This window comes from Eurytemora carolleeae, unplaced genomic scaffold, assembly GCF_000591075.1.
Source record: "Eurytemora carolleeae unplaced genomic scaffold, Eaff_2.0 scaffold1034, whole genome shotgun sequence".
Taxonomy (NCBI): domain Eukaryota; kingdom Metazoa; phylum Arthropoda; class Copepoda; order Calanoida; family Temoridae; genus Eurytemora; species Eurytemora carolleeae.
The window spans coordinates 1,003-26,000 of NW_019396922.1; the positions used below are offsets into that span (position 1 = coordinate 1,003).

Consider the following 24,998-nt stretch of genomic DNA (forward strand, 5'->3'; position numbering starts at 1 on the left):
AGGCTTTAAGAAGGTTCTTTAGCAAGTTGTTATAAAATTCTTTTCCTTGATCCATCCTAATTGTTGCAGGTGCTCCATACAGGCTAATCCAGTTTGTCATTATTGCGTTCACGACAGACCGAGCTGATTTGTCTGGTAGAGGCACTGCTGCAACAAATCTAGAAAATTGATCTAGGACTGATAATATATATTTGTTTTTATTATTTGACAGACAGATGGGACCTATTAAATCTACACATACCACTTCGTTTACATTTATAGTCCGCTGGTCATACAGGTCCACCTGCTTGAGGTTTACCTCTTTTCTGTGTAAACATCCAGGGCACTCAGTCATGAAGACTGCTGTATCTGCTCTCCATCTGGGCCAAAAAAATTTTCTTTTACCTGTTGTGTGGTGCGTTGTACTCCCCAGTGTTCACGCACATGTACAGCGAGTGCAGGGCTGGGTACCTGTGCGAGGGTGGGACAACAATTCTCATTCGAGGATTTGAGTCGAACTCATTTTCAATGAGGTATACTAACCAGTTAGAGTTTGTAGTTTCTGCGTCAGTTAGTCTGAGTTGCTTTCTTACCTTGTACAGTTGCAGTACATCCTCATGTACTGAGTCAAAAACAGAGGTATCAATTTTGTTTTCGATAATTTTACCTGTTTTTATGTCAAACCAGGATTTTACCATTTGCAGTGCACTGTCTTCGTTTTGTGCTTTTTCTAAGTCTATCTGGTCTATGAGAATTTTACCTTTAAAAGTCCCTATTAAGGTGGGTCCACTTCCTTGGTCTGCACGGGCTCCTGACAAATGCCAAGGCAGCTGAACTATTGAACATATTTTACCTTTGCACGAGGGGGGTAAATATTCTGAATCTGAGCAATTATTAATTTTCGACAAGATCGACTGCTGCATTTCAATTAAATTCGGCTTTTCACCAATTTTTAATTGCTTCCAGGGCAAGGGGAACATGTCCTGGTTACCTTGTGTAATTGAATCTCTATCAGAGGGGGGGGGGGGGCCGCCCATTTGCGGGGCCCTGGAGATCAAATCTGCATTAATATTTGTTTTACCTGCTCTATGCATTACTTTAAAGTCAAACTGTTGTATAAAATCTATCCATCCCCTGATAGTTCCGCTGGAGTCCTCCATCGTAGACCAATGAAGCACCATGGTGGAGTCCGTCACGACAATGAACTGATTCATCCTTAACATGTGTTCAAATTTAGTAATGCCATATAGTAAAGCTAAAAGTTCTTCTTAAGAACTATGATAATTACTTTCATATTTTCTGCATTTTCTCCCTTTAACACCTAGAAACCTTTCAATATTATCTTGTTCCTGGGATAAAACTGCGCCAATTGCAGTTTTAGAGAAATTTTTTGTTAAAATAAAAGGTTTAGCGGTTGGAGAAAAGTTCGGTGTGGCTCTGCACGGGGCTGCTGCAAACATCTGTTTTAAAGTGTTAAAATTAGTCATTATTTCTGGTGTCCACACAATCGACCTATTATTTTTAACACTATTTAGTTCAGCTGTAACATTTGCAAAACCTGGTAAAAAATCTCGATAATAATTGGTGAAGCCTAAAAATGCAGATAATTCTTTTCCAGTTTGAGGCAGCGGCCATTCTGTAATTTTTTTAACATAAGAAGGTATTAATTTAACACCCTCAGCGCTGACCAGGTGACCGAGATATTCAACTTCTTCCTGAAATAAATGGGTTTTACTAGCATTTAATCTGATCCCTGCCTCTTTGTGAGCACTGAAAACTAAATTTAATAAATTAATATGAGAATCCAGATCAGCGCTGTGAATTAACACATTATCTAAATATGCCACTATGCCAGGAACTCCTAAAATATCAACTAGTCTTTGCACGAACCTACAATATGATGCCCCTGTATTTTCAAGGCCAAAAGGCATGCGGGCAAACTGGTACAGTCCAAAAACAGTGGCGAAAGCCGTAATAGGAAGGGAGCTCTCCTCTACCTCTATTGCATGATATGCGTTAGAGGCGTCCAGGCACCTAGATTTGCCTAAAGAATTTAAGATCTCTGAAATATTAGGGGTTGTGAAGCTGTCTGTCACAGAGAGGTCAATGACCTGGCAAAAATCCAAAACCCATCTCTTCTCCCCGGTCTTCTTGGTCACAGGGACCAAGGGCCATAAATCAAGCTGCGAGCACAAATTATCTTTAAGAGATGGAGGGAGCGGTCTCATTCTTTGATTTACAGGTCGGGCATTAGGTAGTAATTCAATTTTAAACGTTTCCCAGGAAGTTTTGCCCACTTTGCAGTCCTCAGTGGTAAAAATATCCTGATTATCGTCTATCATTGAATACATCATTTTTCTAATACTCGGATTCTCTTGCAAGATTTTATTATCATTTAATTTCAATTCTGCCCAAATTCTCTCTGTGACCGCAGGATCTTTCACCCCTTTTTTTACAACATTTATATCTAGTTTAGATTTGTCTTCATAAAGCATAGAGCTGTGGCCTATTAATTGATTGGGCGAGATAATAATATCTTGCTCTGACAAATTAGTATACATAATTACAAGTGACTTATCTTTATGTAGAGTTTTATGGCGATATACTGCTGGCAGAGCACCGCCTAGGAGTTCATCATCAAGAGGTTGGACATTGATAAGTGAAGCTGGATTGACAGGCGCATTCACTTCCACTGCTTGTGTAGTTTTCTTTGAAACTGTGAGGAAATGTTTCAAAGTTAAATGTAAAATAGGTGCACCTTTATCATTGCTAGCAAAGTCAATGCAATGCCAGAATTTTTAGATTTTAATTCTCGTAATTATCACGTATACTATATTTGAGATAATTCTATAGTTCAATTCTCGTAGTTTTTTCACATGTTGTGCTCTAGAAAAGATACCAGTGCAAGCTCTCGCATATTCCAAACGTGTTAATCATGAGTAATGGAATGCCAGAATTATCTAGATTTTAATTCTTGTAAATATCACGCGTAAAATATTTGAAATATCACGGGAAGAATTTCATCTTTCATTTTTAACAGAGTTGCAAAATCACAACACTTGGTGTCTCTGCTCATCTTTTAGAAACTAAAAGTTTATTGTAGTAAAATGAAATATTTCAACTGACATAAATTTTTCAGATTATAGCAAGCATAAGCATAGTATAGAAAAGTTTCACATTGAATTTTGTATTGTATTTCTCAACAACCCCTTTTTTGGAATATCGATATTTTAGATATATACAGGAAGGAGAATTCATATAATTGTGAACACATCAACATAATTGAACATTATTTAGACTTGAAATATCACTTTGTGATAAGAAAAGTTTAAAGTTTACATGTTCAAGATGTTTAATGTAAAAGATATAAACTAAAATGTTTAGTTTCTAAACATTTGGTAATAATTATATACTTTTACACAGTATATTTTATTATATATTTATATATCAGAAATCAATTATGTATCCCCCCCTTTCCCGGGGTTTTTAAAAATGTAACTAAAGTAGATGGGAGAAAAATAATTTCCCATGTAAAAATCTTGAGTTCATCTCAAGAAATAGACTCAAGTTTTCGCCGTGTAAAAACTCGGTCCTAGACCCGTGATCAAATCGTCGACAATCACCTCCACAACATGTGAATTATCACGGGATAATGACGGGTCACTTGTGTGAAATAAACCAAATAATCTTGTGTTCTTCACGGGTTTTTGTTTGTTGGGCAACTCCTGACACTCTTTTGAGGGACTGTGCACAATCTGTGCACTGTGAGGGTCTAAAATTGGGCTCAGACTGTTAGATTTAAAAAAATTTATCCCTATAATAACTGGTAGAGATAAATTTTTCAAAATAACAGCTAAACCTGTGAAGATGGTTGATAAATTTTAAACTTAATCCTAACTCTTAACTGCCCTACTGTTTTCATATTCGAATTTGCGCTAGCCCCATTTGCTGAGTTCAAATCCGACGGCGACAATTCTTTTAAGTTCCCCCCCAAATTGTTTATAAAAAATTGCTCACTGACTAAGACGCCTGAAGGAATCATAGCGCCCGTGTCGATGAGCAATTTTGCATCTACAAAATTTGTACCTGTACATTCCCTGTCCATTGATATAGCACCTTCAACAAAGGAGGTTGCCTCAATCAGGTTTATGTCTGATCTTCTGGGTGCTTTGTTGGACGGGAAATGCTTGTAATGACCCTCAGAATTGTGCTATTTCGACTTGCATTTGGAACAATAAGTAGTCTGGCCGTTCATAGAGCAGCTGATGTTCTTATGCGGGCCACCACAGTATCTACAGAACAACACTTTGCAGTTCCGGATCATGTGGGCTCCACTACATTTGTAGCATGTTGGTGGCTTGTATTCCTTCTGCTGGATAGCGTTAACATTCTGTGGAGGTTGTTTATTTTGAACTCTTTGCTGGAATTGAAAAATAGAGTCCACCATCGTTGCCCATTGGAAAGGTAGGGTAATAACTATTGTTGCTGCAAGCTTGGATAATTCTGTAGAAGATAAGCCCTCGCAAATCTTCTTTAAAAGTAGGGATGTTTGGGACATCGTCCCACCAGAACTTGGACCATATGTGTCCTCGGCTAGGTCGCGCCACTGCTGCAGGAAAGTTTGCACTATTTCTGATCCCATCTGGTCCACCCCTTTTAATATCTCCATCATAGCTTGATCCGGGCTATCAGGGCTGTGTACCAATGTCATTATGAGCTGCAGGAGGTTCAGGTACGAGTAGGTGTCGGCTTGAGCATCCGTTCCAGTGTCCAGCGTTAACAATTGTTGTTTCAGACTCAGAGAACAGCTTTTAAAAACCACAGCTATTTTTCTGACTCTAAAAGTGACAAAGAACTTGTCAAACAGATTATTAAAGTGAGACTTCCAATACTTGAGAGATTTGGTAGAAAAATCTAATTCCTTCAGGCTTTCGATCGTTTTAGCCACAATCTTGGTTTCCACTTCTGTAAGTTGTTGCCATGGCATTTGAACTGTTTGCTTGTCGGCCGGTAGCTTTTGCGATTTTATTAGCTGAGAAATCGCGTTCTTGTCATCTTCTCAAATTTATTCTCGCTTCATATGTGAATGTGTTCGTCAAGGTCTTCTTTACTGAGTCTTCAATATCTGGAAGCTTCTCCACAGCGTCTTGGAACACTTCTAGTTGGGAGGACAGAGGATCCTTTGCCTCCTCTGGAAGGAAAACTTCTCTCAACCAACCAAGAAACCAATCCGGCTTACCCCCTCCCAGTGATGGTCCCGGAGAGTCGTTTTCCATCCTAGAAAAAAACACTAATAAAAGATTTAAAATGCGAAAACATACTTTTTGTCTCTGTCCCTAACATTAAACTAACTATTCCCCGTCAAATTTAATTATCGTCGGTCTGTCAGAAATAATAGAGCTTGATGAAAATGAAACTGCCATTGCTCACTTTAAATTTCGAAACTCTGTGTTAAATATAAATTGACCTTAAATTCACTAGTTAGATGTGTATAAATTCAAACGTAGCAGGTAAATGAAAGAAAGGGTTGAGTTAGCGTCTATTTTCAATGCCGCGAACTGTGCAAGCTTTCCGATATACCGTTATCATGGTGGACCAAAATACGATAGAACTATTTCGCAGAATATTATCGTGAATGAATGTTGCTTTAGGGCTTCCAATTTTTCAAGTTGTCACCATCTAAAATATGATAAAAATTCCATGCAAACACTCATACGATGAATATTCAGAGAGACGGTTTCACATTTTACTTTTTTTACTTTATACAAACATTATGAAAGAAAATACTATACGATGGATATGCAAAATAAGTAGCAGTATTTGGTAGAAGAATGATCAGGTTAATTCTCCACCTCACATCGAAAGGGTTCACAGGGAACTGTCTCTGATAGCATTTGTTAGAACCGCCATTCCCCCACCAGGGTTCTATCCTTAGCACCCTGACTTGGCGGGTCAATTCCCCTGGCACTATGCTACCCTGAGATAAGGAGTAGCGTCGCTTGGTCTATAAATAGAAACAGCTTGGCTTGATCTAAACTTCAAGCAAACAACATAATGAACCATCATTTTTGTATGTATATACAGCAGGGGTATAGTACCCCTAGATAACTATGATCAGAACGATCTTAAGATCTCTTGAACCGCTGATCGTAAAAGATCAACAAAAATCACCACATCATTACAGTAGACCTTGTTGTAAACCCCTAGTTTTATTTGGTCTACAGCAGAATTTCAAACGCAATAATTAACTCTCTTAGTTCATATTATTGTATATGAATCAAAATCAATAAAGCAATGCACTGAGTTTCTCAAATATTCAACGAGTCGGTTTTTCTTACAATATATTTATATACAAAAGATACAAAAATACAAACTTTAAATCGAACGATACTTATACAAACTAAATATTATGAATCAGATCAGTTTCATCAAATAGGGGAATTCTTCAAGGGAACCTACACATAGGGAGCTGGTCTTCAACTGCCTCTCCTCACTCGATTTTGCTCCATCCTAGGATCGCATTTAACCCTAGCTACCCCGGGGTTGTTCCGCCCCCTCCCCAACGCTTGGGTCTTCAAGATAACGGAAAATTCGGCGTCGCTTGGGTTATTTATAGAATCCAAATGCAAACTCAAATAAATCCGTTAGGATTCAAAATAGGACTCTAAAGTCCACCCGTAGGGTTAAAGATGGGGGGGGGGGGAAAGGGGGCATGATTCCCCTTGGTAGCTATGATCTCAGCGATCCAAAAAATCCTTGAATTGCTGATCGTAAAAGATCAACAAAACTCGCCCACTGTTACAATATTTATTAATCTAAGTTTACTGATTCAATATTATATATTTTAGGAGATTAATATTCTGGACTGAACTCGACTTCCATGGCAGGAGTTGTAACAGCTCCAGCCGCTGCTCCATGATGAGGGACATATTGGTGACAAGCACCAATTCCTGCTTGAGCTGATGCTCCTCCTCACTGTAGACCATTCCGCCATGGTTCTCAAATGCTTCCATTATTACCAGGCGTAATTCCCGCCAGATCACCTCAATCCGGCCCAGTACCTTCCGCCTGTTCTCCTTCACCAAGTTCACCTGTCCCCTGTCTGGCTGCAGTCCCAGTTTCCTCCACATACTGGTGAACTCGTCCTCCTCTTCACCGGAATCCTCCAGGCTAGGAACCTCTACATTAAGAGCTCTGTCATCCCCCTGCTGGGACCTCCTCTCCTTTGCCTCTCCCTCATCTCCGGAGCTCTAGGACACCTCTGCAGCTGTGAGGGCGGGAATATCTGCTTTCAATTCCTCAGGTTAGTCGTCTGAGGATGGAACAGTGACTATCTCTATGGATGCAGTCACTATCTCAGTGGAGCTATCAGAGATGATCAGTGTCTCCAACTCCAATCCGTAGTCACTGTCTCCCTCCGTTACACCGTCCGGAAGAGATCCAGCAACATTTGGACAATGCTCGATGTACTTGAAGAATCTAGACATCATCACCTATAAGAAAGCTTTAGTAATTTTTATGGTATCTTTGTTACTTAGCTATTAGCATAATTAGGAACTATCTAAGAATGGTTATATGTATATATATATAACTTTTACTAAGCTATTGGTCTTGCTTAGCGTTATAGAGTTTCCTTATTTAGCTTTGCGGAGCTATTAACTTTGCGGAGCTATTAGCTTTGCGGAACTATTAATGTTGCGGAGCTATTAGCTTTGTGGAGCTATTAACTCTGCGGAGCTATTAATTCTACGGAGCTATGTACTGGGTTTAGCTATGCAGAATTATATATCTTTGCTTGTCTAGGTTAATATAAATATCTATAACTAGCTATTCACAGTTGAATATATTTATCAGGCTATATTATGTTAATAGTCTGAGTTATGAATCGATATAAGTTTGGGAGCTGCACTTAACCTAAGGAAGAAGATTATATTTGTATATAAGTCTTTCTACTAGTAAGGTTCTTTGTGCACTGCCGTTTCTTTTTGCTTTGATTCATTATATAGAGCGCTGGCAGCATGTTATATATATATATGTCTATGTATAAATATATACATGAATTCTAAGGTATTCCTAATCTGTTCTAGATTACAACAACCTTAGATATTTCAAACTATTAATACTTATAAATAAAATAATCTAAGTTTGAAATATCAAAGGTTTGCACCATCAGGTTGCAAAGATATTGGGATCAGAAGATTTGAGTTTGTGGCAAAAACTCAATTCCTTTAATTCCAAACAAATCATTCAGATAATAAAAACAATTGTCATCAATCTTTTTCCACGCATTCGTATATAGTTAATATTTCACAATATTTTTGATTTTGTTTTTCTAAAGCAATATTTCACTGGCGCTGGATTTTCGAACATTCCTGGAAAATATGACAATGTTGTCTTCATTATCAAAAATCCTTGGAACAGGAATAAATGTTTTCAAAAGTAACAATCAGAGCATAATAAAAAGAAAATATTATGAAATATCAACTTTATACAAATGCATCGGAAAATTATCGAAGATTATTGGTTGTAACATCTGAATGATTTGTTTGGAATTAAATTGATTTTTTACGGTCCGAGTTGAATGTTGCAACTTTCTGAATTTGTACGAGTTGTTTTTTACAAATTTCTCCTAATAGGCGCAACGGATAGAAGTAAGATTAGTAGCGATCAAACGTGCTTTTTTTGCCGTAAGCCTATACCCCCTTTCATTTTTTGCGAACGCTCCCTTTGAAATTTCACAAGAAAATTAGAAACACACCTGAGCTGAAATCATCCACATTCTTTCTTCTTTCTATCCCTAAAATTTAATATTTACAACCCTATCAAAGTACTGTACTAAATTATATCGTATTTACTTATTCCTACCTTGTGGTTTAAATGCAATGAATACGGAGCCTTTGTCATTGTTTGACTTTGTTGGAATTTCGTCAATAAAAACATGATGGTCAGGATAATTTGAGATGGTATGAGAGACAAGATCATTCAAAGTCGACCTGAAAGTAGACGTGTGATTTTTATTTGTATCTTTTTTACTTTGTTAGTCTAAATTTTAACAAATTGTCTCAAAATATGTTTTGTTTTTATTTCAAAAATTCAGAAATTCAAAAAAAGGGTGCAAAAACCTTAAAATTCTTAAATTTTTTTTGGAAGAAAGAACTTACTTTTCAACCTGTCCAAACTTATCATCATACACATTAACCAGGTCAGACAATCCAAATACCTGGAAGTTTCAAATTTTTCTTTTAACCTTGTTATTATTGTTCCAACTTATTTGAAATCATTATTCCATTCCCTTCTGTTTGTATCCATGAACTATTGTTCCCAAGGAACGTCGCCAAAGCTTAGAGATGGGTGTGTTCCTTATTGTTTTAATTGTTCATTGTGTTGTTACCGTGATAGAACGATTGTTCCACAGGAACGTCACTCAGCCCTAACTGTAACGAAGAAACAGGGTAAAGATTTCTGTTAAGCCAAAAATGTAAAAAAAGAAAGAATTTAATAAGATGCCAAACACTAATTTAAAGAACAGAAATGCTGACTTACCTTTATGTCTGGGTTTCTTAAAAGTTACACCATAATGCTCTCATAAAATTTTTCAACAAATATCCTTATTACATAATCTTTAAAAATTGCTTAACTGATTACTTGCCTTAACCCTAAACAGGTGGGGGGGGGGATTGTTTGGCACCCCCCTTGTAGTTTTATTTGTCCTAGCACTCTTATTTTTGTCACTGAAATTTTGTGACTTTTAATGAGAAGTTATTTAAAGGATTTATAGTAAATTTTTTTTAATGCATAGGGTGGTGTACAGGGCGGAAAAAAGTCAGATCTGAGAAAAAAAATCTAAAATAGCCCTCAACTTTTATGTGACAAAAGGTAAAGATCTACAAACTATATTTTTGAAAAGCCCATGAAAAAGGGATGTAGAAACATGTGTCACACTTTGATATTTGTTTAAAACAAAATACATATTTTTTAATTTTTCTGACCCTTTTTTAGCACTTTTTTTTCCAACACCCATACTAATGAAGTTATCGGTCTAATTTTTTCAATGAGCTGGCCTTGAAAAATTGGACTTTAAAAATGTATTTCAACCTTATACTTAATATTCTCTAAGGCCTTTTTCTATGCATAGATTCAGACCCCCCAGCCTTTATAGGGTTAAAGGGACAGACCAGCTATGTAAGGTAGTTAAACTAAGTATGCAGTGTTGTGGACAAATTAGCTGTTTAGGAACAGGTTGAGAAAATAAAAATTAACTACTCTTATCATCGAAAATAAGTAATCTTATTTAATTATTAGTTTCTATAATCTCTCTTCAATCACAAAGATTTTCTGCAGATTTTCTGAAATTTTTATTAAAAAGACAAAATTTGGAGAATTTGAAGAATTTTGCTAACAAAACCATAGAAAATAAGAAATTTAATATATATAATGATGAAAAAGGAAACAATTAATTCTAACTTCGAGTTATTCAATAACTAAAAAATAGACCGATTCTTAAAACGAACCCACCCAAATTCACGATTTTGAACGTCAATTTTGCGCTCAATTTCAGTAATTATACATCATGGAAATGTTTTATATGTCTCAAATGAATCCTAAAGAATTGGTCGACAACACTGCATGTCATAGCCGGTCTGTCCCTTTAAAACCTAATTTTTAGTCCTTTCATCTTTTAAACTTTTAATTCTGCTAGATCAAATTGTCAAACTTTGAAATATCAAAGAGATTAAAACTATCGGGGTTTTAGCAAATTAGTGCCTTTAGTTCTTTAGTATTGAGTGTTATGGTGCTTACTCTTCCAGTTTGTTGCATATATCAAAAATCTTCTCTTCTCTCCAAGTATCTTTAAAGTTTCCTGAATCTGCTGCAGTGAGAGAAATAAACAGAACTTTTCTTTTCAATTTGCCTTTTAGTTAGAATAGTTCAATCAAGTTGTTGACAAAAAAGCAATATCCCAATTGTAAGAAATATTAATGAATTATTTTATGTTATTTTATATTTACATTTTTCTTAGTCCCTTAAAAATCAAGGCAAAATATAATGTATAATGCAAAAATTATAGATCAAAAACCAAGAAACATAAATAGAAGGCATTACTGATGATGATAAATTAAACTAAATTACCAATACAAGACTATTAGTTTAGATTGATTTTAACCATGCCTGAATTTAGTTCTTCGCAAAGCAGCTGCTGAGATTTTCCCTAGATGTTAAGAAAATTTTCTCGAAAATTGAAACTATTAAGTTAAACATTGGGATTCCATCAGAAATTTTTGCTTGTATTTGCAAACTTTTTCTCAAAGTTTTGCATTTTTAGTAAAAATGGATTAAGTAAAAAAACTAATTTATCTTTTCATTGGAAATCCTAGTTATACAATACATTGATCAGCATAAATATTAATTCAATTAAATCAACTTTTATATTTAATTTTTTGAATTTTAAACAAGCTTTTTACAAGCTTTTTAAAAGAGAGAAGCTATTAATTGGCAATAATTAAGCTGTTAATTGGCAATAATTAAGGTGTAAGTTACCTTCAAGATGAATGTTTTACCGCTCCCATAATCTCCATTGAGAACAACATGGGTTTCCTGAGATTGTATCACATTTAGCTGATCTTTGCTCCACAATAAATAAGTTGGTATGGATTCAGCCGGGATAAAGTTTTCATTAGTTAATCCAAATTGACTTCCAATCATTACTTTCTCATTCATTTTACGATTGTGTTCAAGACAGAAACTGGTTGCTGGGAACTTCTTTAATGCCAGAAATCCAAGAAATCGAATAACAAGGTTTTTGTACTCATGGCCAACAGGAAATTTCTGAGGAACACAGTTTTGAAGTCCTGTTATCCATCTGCTTAGGTTCTGCAGCTGACTAATGGCATATAGTTGAAATTTCATAAAAATCTTCTCATACTACAGATAAAAAAATAATTGTTTGTTCATGTCATTTCTGCAATTTAAATCATAATTTAAAAATCATTCATTTCTTATTTATTTTTCTTTAGTTTTCTTTCTGAACAATTTATGAAGTTTGTCATTTTCTATTTCTTTACTTCTTATAACATTCTCTCTAAGAAAAATTTTTAAGAAGTTTCAAACAATATCCTGCTATCCAGAATAAACTGCATGCAGTAGGAACAACTTTTGATCTTCTTGATCTTTTCTAAGTTCTGTTTTTCTTGAATGTCCTTGATTCTTGGAAATGAAATGGCTTTGACATATTTCCAACCCTCAGACAGTATGTCTCCATGTGCAGACTTAAGAAACTTCAAAGTAATTTCAGTTTTCTGAGAAGCTCTCTTCAGTTGAGATTGAAAGTTAGCCTCCTTTTTAGAAGTTTTAGTTTCAATCTCTAGAATAAGCTTTTCCCCTGGAAGTATAAACAGTGAATCAACTTCCCTAAACAACTGCTGCAGCCTAAATTTGTAAAGTTTGTACTCAACAACCTCAGATAAATGTCTTTTATCGAAATCATGCTTCTTAATTTCTGCGTCCTTTCCAAAAATTTGACAAAATTCATATGGTGTCTCAATCTCCTCTTCTGGTTCACCATTACATTTCTGCTTAAGAAGTCTTGTATATTGTTCCTTTTGACGCAGGTCTAATTCAAAAAGTGAACAAACTAGGAGTTCCTTTTTGTTCAGAGGTTCATACATCTTTAGTTTATCAAGATTCACTTTTAACTGGTTTTTATTTTTGTTACTGCAGTTAGTTACTCTTTCCGTCTCAGCTTGTTCCTTCAGTGGAGCAAGATAATAACTTGTATGGTAGCATTTTATAGCAAATGCTGGTTTATCCAGATTCTTCAGAACTGAAACAGTTTTTCCATAAACCAAATCTTCTCCATAGAATGCTACAATTGGGCCATCTTCCTTTTCTTGCTCTGATTTAGGTTTAGATTTAGGTTCCAATTCAGGTTTAGATTCAGTTTGATAGGGTTCATGATCTACTGGAATTGCTATGACCTCCTTGTCAAATGCGTCCAAATGTGTTGCAGTAGTTTCGTCAGCAATCAGTTCCATGAGGTTAGGAAATTTAACTCCAATGATTGAATTTTTAAAATAGGCAACAGAGACATCTTCAAGACTTAAATACAAAGGATCTATGGTAACAGTATCTTTTAGATTAGATAGAGGACTTGATATACCAAGTTTTAGCTGACATGAACATTCTGTGGCATCAAGTATTAAAGGTCTGTCTGTTGCAACAGAGCTTGATTCAGGTTTCATATTCAATTCAGCACTTATGTCTTTAAAGAATATGCTGTCATAATAAAATGTCAGCCCTACCAGAAGATTCATGATCCCATTTCTATTGTCTTCTGTGTGTGTAGGTTTACTGCTGAGAACACTGTTTATCAGGAATGAGAGCCTCTCCTTATTTTTGTCCAGTAAAAATGGTTTGCAGGAGTTGCATGCTTTGTTGAATATTGAATATTTGTTCGATTGTTCAACTGAAGTCATATTTTCATCAATTGGGAAATACAAGGATGATACAACTGTCCAATCTTGAAGAACCTCATGAAAACCCTGATGAAGTCTATGTGTAGCTGAAAGAAGAAATCTTCTCGCTGGCCTATAATACTTATTGGTAATACTTTTGGAGATGTGAAACAAGAAAATTACTTTTTTCTCAGAAAAAATCAAAACGTTTTCTATCCGAAACAAATGATGTGTTATGGCTTTCACCATTTGTTTTTTAGTCCAATCAGCATTGCCCTCAGCACCACACACTTTTAATATACCAATGAAGGCATCCATAATGTCTTCTTGAGGATCCGCTAGAATTCTGAATATAGAAATATTTGTTTTTTTTAAAGACAAACAATCACTTTTTAATGATCAGTTAATTAAATAGAGAAGCTAAAGCATGTTTTACTTACGTATGAAAGGATGGGCTTGTCACACTTTGGAAATTCATCTGAACGGATCTAAAACACAGGCATTTATATATTTACTCTGTTTTTCAAAAAATACTTGTCTTGTCAGAAACTTTGATGTGTCTGTTCTGTAGACCATTGATGTTAAAACAACAATGAATTGGGTTGGACTATGTAGTCTAAGTTTATAATATAAAAGATTTGCAACATACCATTGCTAGAATATATATATTAGAAAATAAAAGGTTTATGCTATGCCAAGAACTTAGTTATTTTAGGGTTGAGTTCCACTTAAAAAAGATACCGTTTTCCCCATATTTATATTTAATCATTGAAAAGTGATTAAACATGAACTAAACTTGAGTTTGGAATTAACTCTAGAAACTATTAAAAAGACCAGGAACACCAACCTAAAATGTTCGATGTGCTCATCAACACAGAGATATTCAGCAAATGAAGTAGATACATCTAAATCAAATAAATACAAATAGTTTTAAGTTAAAATTTGAAATTATGTTTAGATGAAGTTAGCATACCTGTTCCTACTGAATGTCTGAGGAAAACATTAAAATCAAATTTATGCATGAGGACTGCCTTTTCTTCAGTTTTCTCGGCTACATCTGAAATATTGATTAGCCATGAATGAGGGCAAGAAGCAGTTCTTCAACTGCACCTTATTCTCTTCATTTATGAAATGTCCATGAAATCTCCTACCTGAAATGCCTTTCTATGAAATGTCCTTACACCTAAATCCCTAAACAGTGGAATTACAAACCACCAGGATGGATTTCATACTTCAAAAAAAAGTCAGATCACATATTGACCTTCACAATTGAAGTAAAGATCCGGTCAAAGCAGAGAAAAATAGATCTGTCCAGCTGTAATCTGCAGTGGTTATAAGAAAAACCTTTATAAGCTTGACAAAGGAGACTCAAAATACATTGGGAACAGGATATAGTAAATTTCAAAGATAAACATTAAACCCATTAATTGTATTTTTTATGTTAACATTATGTATACTAGTTATATCATAGAGAAAGGTTGGAAAATCTTTAAAAAAAAATGGGAAAAAAATTTACTTTTGCCAATGTTCAGATTTTATGAAGCAGTATTAACAGAACAGTGAGATTTGGAAAAAGTACAAAACCTGCCCTGGAACCTCCTCTATTTGAAGATGGATTAGTTTCCAAGCTTTGCACTGCATGTTTTGAAGTTGTAGGCAAGTTTTTATAAATCTATTCTTAAACTGGGTCTTTTCTACTTAGCAGTTAAGCAAGCTTGGATGTAAGACTAACTCAAATTTTCTGACTCCTATATCTTGGTGTACACCTTTTATATCTCAAAATCTGTAAGAGTGAAGCTGTAAAACATTTGATACCACATGCTGAAGGATTTGGACTCAAAGAACTGAACAAGTTGATAATGATTAATAACTTTGAAGAAAGTTCTCAATCATTAATCTTGCATCTTCATAAGGTTTATAAGTATCAACTAACATTCACATGGAAAATCCACATTGCCTGAGCGTCATATTGAAGCTTTTGTTAAAGCTAGAAAGTTTGGGCTTGATGAATGTGCAGAGCAAGCTGGGGAAGCTATATACCACCAGTTAAAACAAACCTGGGCAAACTTCAACAGAAGGATCAATCATGTAAACTTAAGATAATGTTAATTCAACATATTATTAATAATTATCGTGTATATTTTTAAATCTGGTTGTATTTAATATATATTTGCTATAATAAGCATTAGATTGGTAATTTTTATGTAGTACATTCAAGGGTAAAAATCCGAAATTTAAAATTTCAAAATATCAATAAAAAGATCAAGGTCAGATTCTGAAAATTATTGAAATCATAATAACTAGTAATAATCTAGTTAAAAAACCCAAAATTTCCAGAGTGCAGAAGATTTTAACCTGGCGGTCGTAGCCAGGGACAGTGATGGTGGTCTACAGTGGAGTCACAAATCGAAATCTTACTACGAAATTTTTTTAATCGTATTATTTGATAATATTTAGCAAAGCATAAAATAAAATGCTTTTACTATATTCTGAAATCACATATGGATCAATTTAAGACAATTCAATTCTTTTTTTATTGTTTTCAATATATAAAGGTGTATAAAATTCAAGTGAAAACACCACAACAAAACAGGCATTCAGTATATTCTTTGTTAAGGGGCCTAATTAGAGCATGGCAAGCTAAAACTTGTTACGATCTGTTCGTTAAAGGTTTGATAATCTTATCAGAACAGACAGGCTTATTTCAAGATTGCTACCCAGCCACCCACAGATCTAGTCACCTAATCAATAACTAATACTGAAAACTTACCCTTCAGCTGTGAAAAGAAAAATTCTTGATGATCATTAGCTTTGACCTAAATAAAGATTTCTTTTAAAAATTCTGATTTGTTTTACATAGCATAGAATATGAATGTTAAAGGGAGTGAACAACTGTAGTCAAGATAGTTGAGGTAAAAGTGCAGTATTGTCGAGAACTGTTTTAGAATTCATTTGAGACCTATAACCTATTGCTGCGTAAGAGCACAAATTAGATCTTTAAAAATTCCTACAAAATGTGCACTTGCAGGCCTGCTTTTAAGAATCATTCTTTAAGAAATTATTAAATTTGAAAAAATATCTTCACAATACTGCACTCTTAGATTAAACAACCATGTCTAGCCGGTCACTCCTTTTAAAGGGAGTGACCGTCTATGTAAGGTAGTTGAACAGAGTATGCATTGTTGTGGAAAACTTCTTTCAGATTCATTTGAGACATATTAAACTTTTTAAAGATCTGTAAATCCAGAGTTTGAGCGCAAATTCTACGTTCAAAACTCCTATTTTGGGGGTGGATACGTTTTCAGAATTAGTTTTTTTAAATTATTAAATAACGACAACGAAAAATAAAGTAAGAATTATACAGTAATCTAATCAGATGGTTAGGAACATATTTCTCAATAGAAATTTGTCAAAAAATCAATGCTAAAATCGATTATTTCGTTTTCATTATTATATTGGATTTCTTATTTTCTTTGAATTTATTCGCAGATTTCTTCAATTTCATCAAATGTCGTCTTTTCAATAATAATTCTAGAAAATCTTTGAAAATCTTTGTGAATAATGAGAAAATAGAAACTAATAATTGAACAAGATTACTTATTTTCGATGATAAGATTAATTTTTATTTTCTCAACATGTTCCTTACCTGTAGTTTATTGAAGAATTTTTTTTTACATTGTATGTCTTCGTTATTTAATAATTTAAAAAAAACTAATTCTGAAAACGTATCCAACTGATCAATAGATTTAGAACCCGTAAATAAAGTACTTCTTAAAAGGTCCATTTTAGATGAGCCCAATGTTGGAAAATAAATGATTTAAACCCCTCGTTAAAATCTCTTTTCCTTGTTAATAAAATCATATCCAAATGCCCCCCCCCAATAAAAATATATAAAATAAATAGTGTTTCTTGTAATTTACCTTTTCTCCATTATGAATATATTCAGATAATGGTCCACCAACTGGCATAGATACCACATTTTTACCCTGTAATGCAATTTATTTCTATCCTTTACTAAAGCGAACATCTTCTCAATTTAGTTGGCCCAATACCAGGGCCAGCAAGGAGGGGAACCCTCCTGGACGCCATGATCAGACAGACAAGAGCTGTCCAGATTTGCTAGGAAGACTGAGCCTCCGCTATGCAGTAAGAGCCTCTGCTATATAGTAAGATCTACCTCTATGCAGTAAACAAGCCTTTGCTATACAGGATAGCTTCCTTTAAACCCTGGTTTTTACATGTAACATAGTGGTACAAGAATTTTACTTTTAGTTATATATTGCTTATTGATTGTCATGATTTGTAACTTATATAGACTCATAAAGTGGTTTATAAGATTTATGTTTTACAATAAAACATTTCTTGCGCAGTGAGAAGGTTATTTGTAAAATCATTTCTGAATTGAACTTAGTTTATTTTGTTTTAATCTTTGATTTAAGCAATACCTTGTTTGGGAAATGGTTTTAGATTCGGATTATTTGTCAATGTCAAATTTTTGATTATCTTAATCTGACAAAAATTTTTTAAAAAGTATCATTTAAATCAAAGATTATAAAATTTCAAATAAAATTACTTTAAGAAATTTTTCTCTAAATGTTTTCCTTTTTGCCTAAAAAATGCTTAAAGCTTTATAAACAACTTTAATAGTCATTGTTAGTCACCATTTATAATAATTGATTAATACATCTGATCATGAAAACTTTTAATGCCACTATTTCGAAAAAAATACAAAAATTCTTTACTATATATATATATATATGTATAAACAGGAGTTTTGTGGAAACTATTCTGCATAGTGGAGGCTCGTTTGCTGAAGAACTTAGGCTCTTCCTGCATGGTGGAGGCTCGCCGGCTCGGTCTGCTTAGAAATCTGGGAGGCTCGTGTCTGCATAGACTAATGGCGATTTTTCAAAAATAAAATTTCAAAACGATTTTTAAAATCGTTTTTATAAATTCTTTTGAAAAATCGTTTTGTTTAATACATTTGATCTGAAAAACATTTTTTCATAGTGTATTAAAAGCAAACTTATCAAAAATACCGTTGTACAATGAAAAAAATAACTAATTTATTATTGTGGAGCACTTTTAAAGTAAAAAAAATTAAATGTTTGAAAATGGGCCTTAAACAATGCCATAAAAAGTCAAGATACACCATGTTTTTATTGATACTGATGTCTGGCTGCCACTGCCAAATAATTTGATAAAAATATTCCTTGTTTACTGGTAGATTGTAGAATTCTTCCAATTTGTGTGTCCCTGAAATATTATGCTAGATAGTTCAATATTATCTACAGATTTCAGTTTGCAATTTTTAGCTTCTTCATCTCAATTCTACAGAGACTGATTGGTCACATCAGACAATTTAAATCAATAAATTGACGACAGGTGAGTTTCACAACTTTATGAATAGAAGATCCCACGGATATATCTACTTCACTAATGTTTTACCAAGGAGTATAGAAGAGAGATACAACTGACGCGGCCCGCCCTACCTAATGATTCTACATGCCTTGAAGATGGTACTCCATTTGTATAAGACATATTCAGAATAGGTTATTGTATATGTGGAATACAAATGGAGTACCATCTGCAAAGCATGGAAAATCATATGGTAGTGAAGGCCGCGTCAGTTGTATCTCCCTTCTATTTCATACTCCTTGTGTTTTACTGATGAAGGAGTTTGGGACGAAATCATTATTAATGAATTACTATTTGAGACCACTTTTCATTAGTGACTCAGAGAGACCGTTATGACTTCCATTGGATATCCCTACATTTTTATTATAGACTCCAGATTTTTTATAGTAAACCCAATATTTTTATCCAAGACCCTAAACCTTTTATGGGAGACACCAAACTTTTCATTGGAGACCCAGATTTTCATGGGAGACCCCTAGATTTTCATTGGAAATCCGAAGACCAAAGACTCCAAACTTTTCTTCGGAGATCCCAGATTTTTATTGAATACCCCTAAATTTTCATCTGAGACCTCCAGTTTTTTGCAGGAGACCCTTGGATTTTCATTGTAGATCCAATATTTTCATCGGAGACCCCAACCTTTTCTTTGGAGACCCCAAATTTTCATTGAAAATAGAAAACCCAACACCAGATTTTCATTGGAAACCCGATGATTTTTTTGTAACCCCAAAATTTTTGATGGAGAACCCAATCTTTTAAATGGGGACTCCAAACTTTTTTTTAACCCCTAAATTTTTAAAATGAAAAGTTTTGGGTCTCCGACGAGGGTTAGGTTGGATTAGTATTACAAAGAAATTGTTGAGTCTTTGCAACAAACTCTGATTTTCTAAACCATATAGCTTTGCAACTCAGTAGTTTAAGTAGAACATTTTAGTTTGTGGCTAAGACTTAATTCCTTTTATTGTAGAATGTTTATTATTACCTAGATCTGGGACTGTCCAGTTTTTGTTGTTATAATGGATTTTGAATTTCTGAACAAACATGCATTATTATTTTTTCCCCATAATGAAAAATTATAGAACATATGAGTATCAAGGTAAATCCCCGCTAAAAAAACAACCTATTGTAAACTTCATTTTTAGTTTGTAAATCGAATATTTATTTCTTCAATTTATATATGTATTACAATTTTTTTGGAACATTTAATGTAGATATTATTCCTCAGTGTTAACAATGCCTCACTAATTTGCAATACTAGGCTTTTAGGGCGCTTCGCGCCCATCTTCTATTCAAATTGTGAACATGTTCTTTTTGTTTACATTTTAAAACAAAGAAGAACAAAATTTTGCGGATTTAAAAAAAAAATTCAAGGATTTTCAAGAATTTAAATTTTTTTTACAAAATTAAAAACCTTTAAAACACATTTTTTAAAATTTTTATCATTCATAAACCTTCCCTGTGGTCATGTGATGTCCCACAAAAAATTTGGGCCCGATCGGTTCAGCCGTTTTGACGTTTATTGCATACAAACAAACATACAGACAAGCCAAATATATATACAGATGTTTGCAATGATTTCACAGTTTTGACACTTATTCATCATACTTTCCGAAGGTTATGAAAAAATTATTGTTGTTTTTACTGAAAGAACGATTTTACTTAATAAATGTTGAAAACGAATGAAGAAGATGGAAAATAAATGATCATTTTGAAAACAAACGAAACAAATATTTTTGAACAATAAAAAATGGGTAATTCTGCATTCACAAACGATGAACGAACTAAATGAAAAAAAGGTGAATACGCCCATCTCTGAATATATGGATCCTGGACAGACAATATCCACAATTGATACCATCATCTATATTTAAACTTTGCTTGTCTGTCTGGGTTTGTTTGTATCCAATACACGTCAAAACGGCTGAACCAATCAGGCCCAAATTTTGTGTGAAACCTCACTTGGCCCCTAGGAAGGTTTATGAATGATCAAAATTTCAAAAATTTGCCTCCATCAAAATTCAATTTTCATTAAATTTTTGAACATTTTGAAAATCCACGAATTTTTTTTTTTAAATCTGCAAACTTATTTTGAATTGTTTTACAATGTACACAAAGAGAACATGTTCACAATTAAAATAGGAGATATTGTGAAGCGCCCTAAAAGCATAGTTTATCAAAAAGCAATTTGTATGTGCGTAATTTCTCATTTTATTATTGCATTTTTCTGTTTGCAATTGCATATCATGGCAATTATGAAACTGTCCGTTTTCCACATAGGATGAGATTTTAATGACGATCTGTAAAAACTCCTTCAGTTATCTATTTAGGTTTGTAAGGTTTAATTCGGGCTTTAAAGTGAATATTATATTTCCAATTAGGGTTTCCATGCGCAAAACTTTTGCGCAATTTTTGCGGAACGAAACGCAAAATTTTTCTTTCTTTGCACATCAGTTTTGCACGAAAAAAAACAACAATTTGCGCAATCATTCGCAAAAGTCATTTAGCGCAAAATTGCCCTATTCTGCTTTTGTGAAACTCAAGTTTTGTGCAATTCCGCAACTAGAGTTTTGTGCAATTCCGCAATTTCGTAAAAATCAAACGGTTGGTGACAGCGTGTGTTTCTTATAATTCAATTCTGGAAAAATCTTGTTTTGGAATATTTTCCTATTGGTCACTTTTACATAATTGACCAATGACAGTTAAGAAGAGTTCAAATCTCACGGGCGCGCACCTTATTCACTTGAAATTATCTAATAGGATTAAAATATTGCCAAGTTTCACACTCTCTAATTGCTATTTTATTAATTTGGGTCCCTTGATTTAAACTTTTTGTAACTGGAAGTAACCAATTGAGTGTATAGTATAATCGTTATCATACTCGTATATGTTAATATTCTTTTTATGTATGGAATAAATCTTCAGTTGTTTAATTCTAAGCTTAGAATATCAATTTTTGACAATTTGCCTAAAAAGTTACATTTTGCGTAAAACTTGCGGTTTTGCGCAAATTGCGCAAAACTAAAATTTTGTTTCATGCGCAAATAATATTTCCGGTTTTGCGCAAAAAAATAGCGCAAAACTCATTGCGTTTCATGCGAAAAAATAGCGCAAAAGTTTGCAAAAAAAATTTTGCGCAAAAGATCTAGCCATTTTGTGGAAACCCTATTTCCGGGAAAAAAGTGAAATCACTTCAAAATTGCTACAATCGTCCTAAATCCAGTCTCTTATGCGCCTATCCCAATATCCCACTTTGTATACGAGTCAAGTTATTTTTGTTATTAGATTTCCTCGATTTTGATTTTTAAGAAACAGGATTAACTTAAACGGATTTTTCCTTTAGGACGACCTGCAAGTTTGCAACTCAGTAAATGAGTATCTTAAGGTAAATTTAGGCTTCGCCAAATATGTATGCTTTTATAAAGTATAATCAGGATCTATAGCAAAGATAGAAACAAGATGCAGTGAAAACTTAAGTAAGAATTTTTTGTTCAAATCCCGCGAATTCTTCTCTGAAATTCCATCTTTTGTGGATAATCTCCGGTAATGTTAAGGAATCAAATATTTGGAACTATTTTTTTACCTACCTCGTCATACAGCTTTTCTAATCCATGGAAAGGCCATTTAGGAGGCTCGCTTGAGTCTAGAATACCCATTTTTAATTCACATTGGCATTTAGAGGCCAATAAAATGTCTACATCATTCATCCACACTTCCGCTTTGTGTTCAGTTTTGAGATCGTCTATATCTTTGTTTTCATAAATGTGGGCCTCTGCTTTGTGTTTATATTTTATGAGGGTCTCCTCTTTGTGTTCATCTTTTATGTGTGCCTCCTCTTTGTGTTCATCTTTTATGTGGGCCTCCTCTTTGTGTTCATCTTTTATTTGGGCCTCCTCTTTATGTTCATCTTTTATGTGGGCCTCCTCTTTGTGTTCATCTTCTATGTGGACCTCCTCTTTGTGTTCATCTTTTATGTGGGCTTCCTCTTTGAGTTCATCTTTTATGTGGGTCTTCTCTTTGAGTTTGTGTTTCATGTGGGCCTCCTCTTTGAGTTTATGTTTCATAAGTGCCTCCTCTTTGAGTTCATCTTTAATGTGGGCCTCCTCTTTGTGTTCATCTTTAATGTGGGCCTCCACTTTGTGTTCATCTTTCATTCGGGCCTCCTCTTTGAGTTCATCTTTCATGTGGGTCTCCTCTTTGTTTTCACCTTTACATTTATTTTCCATGTTGTCTTCCTCTTTTTGTTTATCCTCCCTGTACCCTTCCTTTTTCTGTTCATCTTTCAAGGCCTCCTCCTCTTTAGGTTTATCCTTCATGGGGCCTTTTTTAATGTAGTATTTTTGGAAAGCCTACATGCAATGTTTCTGAACTCTGTAAATATGATAAAAATTATTAAACTGATTATTTTATTGTTTACCAAATAATAGATATCAACTTAAAGATAATGATGAAGGGCAAACAATTACTTTTTCCTCTTATCTTTTGTTAGGATAATTGCAGATTCTATTATTAACCCTATAAAGGCTGGGGGTCTGAATCTATGTAGAGCCTGGGGGGGGGAGGGGGTCTGAATCTAGGGTAAAGGTATTTGGTTGCAATGCATATTCAATTCATAGCCCGATATTTCAAGGCCTGCTCATTGAAAAAAAATAGACTGCCAACTTTAATAGTTTGGGCGATAGGTTTGAAATAAATGCCCAAAAAAGGTCTGAAAAATAGAATTTTTTATTTATTTTACAACAAATTATCGGATGTTACACATGGTTATACTTAAATTTGTCAAGGGCTTTTCAAAAATGTAGTTTTAAGATATGTATCTTTAATAAAAAAGGTTTGGGATATTTTAGTCCTTTTAACCTTTCTACCGTCCTGTACCCTAACCTATGCAGCAATATTAAAAAATATAATTTAACAATGACCATATTTTTGAATACATTATAAAAAAAAGTAAGAATGTAAAATTTTGCAGATATTTTAGTTTTTTTCGTGTGGTTGATTTAACATTTTGAACAAATCAAAATTCAAAATATTGTTTTATCTAAATTTTCAAATTTCGTAAATTCTCTTGGGGTCACGTGAATTGGCACCAACAAAAACACATGTATATGCAGTAATGTACCTCCTCCAAACTACATTTATACAGTGTATTCCAGAAGAAAAAATTATTCTTATACAGGGTTTATGGGTCGTATTCGTATTAGTGATAAAAGTCTCAATTTTGCACTGCACCCCGGACTAACCAGGGAAATAAATAATAATACCCACAAAGGATGAGACTGTAAAGACGACCTGAAACTCATGAAGATCAAAGTGAGACTTCTGCCTTGAATTTAGTCTTTAAAAAGGCATATTTAATGAGTTTGCAAAGAAAGAAACAAGTGAAGCTGCAGGGACAGTATAAATTCCGTACAGTTGTCTCTGAAGTCTCATCCTTTGTGGGTAACCCTGTCCCTATATGTCTTATAAAACAATAAGTTACTAAATTAATACTAAGAAATAAGCATATAAATATAAATAGTAAACTCTGCCAATTTTATCAGATAAACATAAGACAGTCATTTTGACTTTTCAATTTACCATGAGCAAAAGAGCTATTCATTTTAGTTCAATTAGAAAATCAGAGAAGAACATTAAAGATAGAACACTAGATGTCGTCTTTTCAAGATTTAGGGGTTTTTCATTCACAATAACCCTGAGGCAGAAGCCCAAAGGAGATACTCGCGCCCATGCCGCGTTGAATTACAAGACAAAATTAGTCATTCACACAAAAATTTGCAATATTTTTTGTTGAGTTTAATATGTCAATCTTTTAGGATACTCCCGGCTATTTTATGTCGGATAGACAGCCTATATAATTTCTAGTAATCCTAACTTTGAACACTTCGTAACTAAACTAACTGTGTGACTCTGTCACTGACGTCATTTTCTCTTAACCTGTTTTCTACCTCTCCTTACTCATCCAACGAATCCAACCCCTCCTAAAACATATAAACATGATAACATACATCTAATTACTTTCATTTTTAAAAACCTATTTTTCAATGAAATTTTTTTTTTAAAAGCGTTATTTTTAAAAAACGATCGTTTTCTAAAAGTTATTTTTAAAAAGGATTGTTTTCTTTCCCGAAAACTAAGTGATCGTTTTTGAAAACG

At 33.9% G+C, this 24,998-nt stretch overlaps 1 protein-coding gene across 1 annotated transcript; it reads right to left on the reverse strand.

Moving 5' to 3' along the window:
* Positions 1-8,737: 8,737 nt before the first annotated feature.
* LOC111710148 (uncharacterized) lies at positions 8,738-23,356 on the reverse strand (the record flags this gene model as incomplete). The annotated part of the gene is given in 16 exon segments (XM_023484197.1): positions 8,738-8,776; positions 8,845-8,972; positions 9,141-9,199; positions 9,523-9,538; positions 10,780-10,891; positions 11,149-11,188; positions 11,518-11,860; positions 12,094-13,776; positions 13,871-13,918; positions 14,278-14,335; positions 14,404-14,487; positions 16,201-16,246; positions 17,351-17,416; positions 18,643-18,686; positions 19,831-19,879; positions 22,433-23,356. Coding segments are annotated over 16 exon segments (3,544 nt in total), but the record flags the coding sequence as incomplete, so codon positions are not given.
* Positions 23,357-24,998: the final 1,642 nt, after the last annotated feature.